Source organism: Alternaria postmessia (assembly GCF_024291825.1).
Source record: "Alternaria postmessia strain BMP 2775 chromosome Unknown scaffold_496, whole genome shotgun sequence".
Taxonomy (NCBI): domain Eukaryota; kingdom Fungi; phylum Ascomycota; class Dothideomycetes; order Pleosporales; family Pleosporaceae; genus Alternaria; species Alternaria postmessia.
The window spans coordinates 1-970 of NW_026260569.1; the positions used below are offsets into that span (position 1 = coordinate 1).

The window sequence follows — 970 nt, forward strand, 5'->3', positions numbered from 1 at the left end:
TCTTCCACCTCTTGCTCCGGGCTCAGTGTGTTGGCGTGGTTCTCAAAGTTCACAGAGCCACGCAGGCCAAACTCACGCCGCAGCGCTGGGTTCGTGTGCATTTGCTTGATGATCTGCGACACCGGCTGCTCGACCGTCGACCGCTGGAAGAGGTGCAGGTCCAGCTCCGAGCTCATCATACGTTGTTGGATAGCCTCTCCAGACTCGCTCAAGGTATGCACTGAAGTGAAGTGCCGCTCGAGAGCGAAGTCCGACTCCCTGATCTTCTCCCAGATGGCTGCTTGGCGCGCAGGGAAGTCATCCCAGATGCGGACCCTTTGAGGCCGGAGCTTGTTGTTTGCGTTTGCGGGGTCGCCTCGCGTCGACAGCGTCGTATCCGTCTGAACGGTCAGGTTTGCGTGTAGGTGGTCGTGACATGCGTCGAGGAACTCGGGCAGTGTCGTCTTGCGGGTCGTCGTCTCGGCCTTCTCGCGCCTGCGTTGTTCCTCTTCGCGTCTGCGTTGTTCCTCTTCGCGTCTGCTTCGCTCTTCGGCCTGTGCTCGTTCGGCTTCTTCGCGTTTGCGCTGTTCGTCTTCGAGTTTACGCTGTCCGTCGAGGTACAGCTGTTTGTAGTTTGGCGACGGATCCGCCATGGCCGCGTGACAGTCAAGTGTGCCGCTGATAAGATATAATAAAAAACGGTCGGTACATTGGCAGCTTGAGAAAATTGTTGGTGTATCTGAGGAGACGATGCGCTTACCGTGAGGTTGGATGCGAGGTAAACATGAAAACGAACGGGGCACAAAGCACCGACTAAACAACAGGGTTGCGCGGGTCAACGGCAACGCCCCACTTCGCTCCTTAGGTCAGACTTCGCAAGTGGGAAGCTGCACGACATCACGAGCCGCTCCCACTTCCCATCCAGCTCTTTTCGTTGGATGTTGTGCGCAATCGCTTATCCTCGTTTGTGGTCATTGTTGAGACCATTCCC

General features: G+C 56.8%; 1 protein-coding gene across 1 annotated transcript; it reads right to left on the reverse strand.

Moving 5' to 3' along the window:
• Positions 1–8: 8 nt before the first annotated feature.
• J4E82_011750 (uncharacterized protein) lies at positions 9–632 on the reverse strand (the record flags this gene model as incomplete). Its single annotated transcript, XM_051737939.1, has 1 exon — positions 9–632. A coding segment is annotated over one exon (624 nt), but the record flags the coding sequence as incomplete, so codon positions are not given.
• Between the last annotated feature and the right edge of the window lie 338 nt (positions 633–970).